General features: G+C 47.6%; 1 protein-coding gene across 2 annotated transcripts in view; it reads right to left on the bottom strand.

Annotated features, from left to right (window-relative positions):
- Window positions 1–1,201: 1,201 nt before the first annotated feature.
- Window positions 1,202–2,242, bottom strand: part of LOC122541334 (discoidin domain-containing receptor 2-like) — a 55,593-nt gene continuing 54,552 nt past the window's right edge. For both annotated transcript variants that reach the window (XM_043678009.1, XM_043678010.1), the window contains one exon: window positions 1,202–1,426. In XM_043678009.1, the coding sequence (XP_043533944.1) occupies window positions 1,217–1,426 (210 nt within the window). In that variant the 3' untranslated portion in view covers window positions 1,202–1,216. The remainder of the gene's footprint in view (window positions 1,427–2,242) is intronic.

Genomic DNA, 2,242 nt, shown 5'->3' with positions numbered 1-2,242 from the left:
AAGCATCTGGACAGATGCATGAGTAGGTGGGGAACAGAGGGGTACAGATGCTTAGGAATTGATCGACAGGTTTATACAGTACTTTAGGATCAGCTCAGGCTTGGAGGGCTGAAGGGCCTGTTCCAGGGCTGTAAATTTTCTTTGTTCTTTGTACTTTATAGGAAGGATATTATTAAGCTTGAGAGGGTACAGAAGAGATTTACCAGGATGCTGCCGGCATGGAAGGTTTGAATTATAAGGAAAGGCTGGATAGGTTGGGACATTTTTTCATGGGAGCTTAGGAGTTTGAGAGGCAGCCTGATAAAAGTTTATAAAATCAGGAGGGGTATAAATAGAGTAAATGGTAGTTGTTTTTTACCCTGGGATGGGGGATTTCAAGAGTACGGGGCACATTTTTAAGGTGAGGGGGGAGAGATTTATAAAAAGACACGAGGGGCAAAGGACAGAGGGTGGTTCACGTGTGGAGTGAACTTCCAGAGGAAGTGGTGGATGCAGGTACAGCTACAATGTACAAGAGACATTTGGATAAGTACGTGAACAGGAAAGGTGTGGAGGGATGTGGGCCAGGAGCAGGCAGCTGGGACTAGTTTAATCTGGGATTGGGTTCGGCGTGGGCTGGTCGGACTGAAGGGTCTGCTCTTGTGCTGTATGACGCCACAGGGAGCGGGGTCTCAGACCAGCCATGATCTCATTCAGTGGCAAAACAGGTTTGAGTGCTCCAAGGGACTCACGGAAGACAACATTTTCGATAATTATCACATAAAGAGGCCATTGGGCCCATAATGCCTGTACTGGCTCATGTTTGGAAAGGATATCCCTGTGTGGAATCGCTGCTGCGATGGCCTGGTGGGATTATCGCCAGACTATTATTCTGGATATCCAGCTAATGTTCTGGGGACCCCGGTTCAAATCCCGTCAGTGCAGATGGTGGAATTTGAATTCAATAAAAATCTGGAATTCAGTGTCTAATGATGACCATGGCCGACTGTTGGAAAACTCCATCTGGTTCACTGATGCCCTTCAGGGAAGCAAATCTGCCATCCTTACCTGGTCCGGCCTACATGTGACTCCAGACCCACAGCAATGTGGTTGACTCTTAACTGCCCTCTCGGCCATTAGAGAGGGGCAATAAATACTGGGCCTATCCAGAGAACCCCATGTCCTGTGAACTAAGAAAAAAATCCACTGGGAGGGGACCCAAACCCAGCCGTGAAATCTAAAAAGGACAGAGGACTTTAATAGCTAGAGGAGAGCTGAACCAAGCCTGGTGTGGTACACAGAGGAGGGGAGTGAGGAACCTGGCATTCTTTGTGGCGTCCGAGCGCAGCATTTTCACTGCTACCATGAGGGGGTGCCCTTTGCGGATGCTGAGGGGGAAACCCAGGCTCTCCAAATCCTGAGGGCTGTCCACTTCACACAGGTGAACCTGGAGAAAGAGAGAGAGAGGACCTTGTTGGCTTCAACGCACTCATCCACCACTGACTTCTCGAAGAACCGAGCCCAGCAACATATTCTGCAATCATCTAGACATCTCTATTGGAAAGTTACAGATTCTTACAATACAAAAGGAAGACATTAGCTTTATGGTAGGAGACAGAGTGACGGTGGAGGTGTTCTTTATCGGACTGGAGGTGGTGTTTCACAGGGATCGGTACTGGGTCCACTTTTGTTTGTCATTAATACAAACGGTTTTGAGATGAGGATACAAGAGGCATGGTTAGTAAGCTTGCAGATGACACCAAAATTAGTTATTACAGTGGTCAGTGAAGAAGGTTACCTAAGATTACAAAGAGATCTTGATCAATTGGGTCTATAGGCTGAGGAGTGGCAGATTGAGTTTAATTTGCATAAATTAAGGTACTGTATTTTGGTAAAACAAACAAGGGCAGGATTATACAATGAGAGGGCTCTGGATGGTGTTGTAGAACAGAGAGGATTATACAATGAGAGGGCTCTGGATGGTGTTGTAGAACAGAGAGAGCCAGGGGTTCAGGTACACAATTCCTGGAAGTTTGTGTCACATATAGACAGGGCGGTCAAGAAGGCATTTAGCACACTTACCTTCTTTGCTTAGGCAACTGAGTACAGGAGTTGGGATGTCATATTGAGGTTGTACAAGATGTTAGTGAGGCCAAGAACTGTAATCTGTGCGGAGAGGCGGGCCACATGTACACGGCCTGCCCAAGACGAGGGGCTGCCACCTACGCACAGATGGCCGGAGGTGGCAACACGAGCTGTGGAC

The sequence above is a fragment of the Chiloscyllium plagiosum genome, chromosome 37 (assembly GCF_004010195.1).
Source record: "Chiloscyllium plagiosum isolate BGI_BamShark_2017 chromosome 37, ASM401019v2, whole genome shotgun sequence".
Classification (NCBI taxonomy): Eukaryota; Metazoa; Chordata; class Chondrichthyes; order Orectolobiformes; family Hemiscylliidae; genus Chiloscyllium; species Chiloscyllium plagiosum.
The sequence above is the reverse complement of the archived record's forward strand: the minus strand, read 5'-3'. Positions and strand labels throughout refer to the sequence as shown.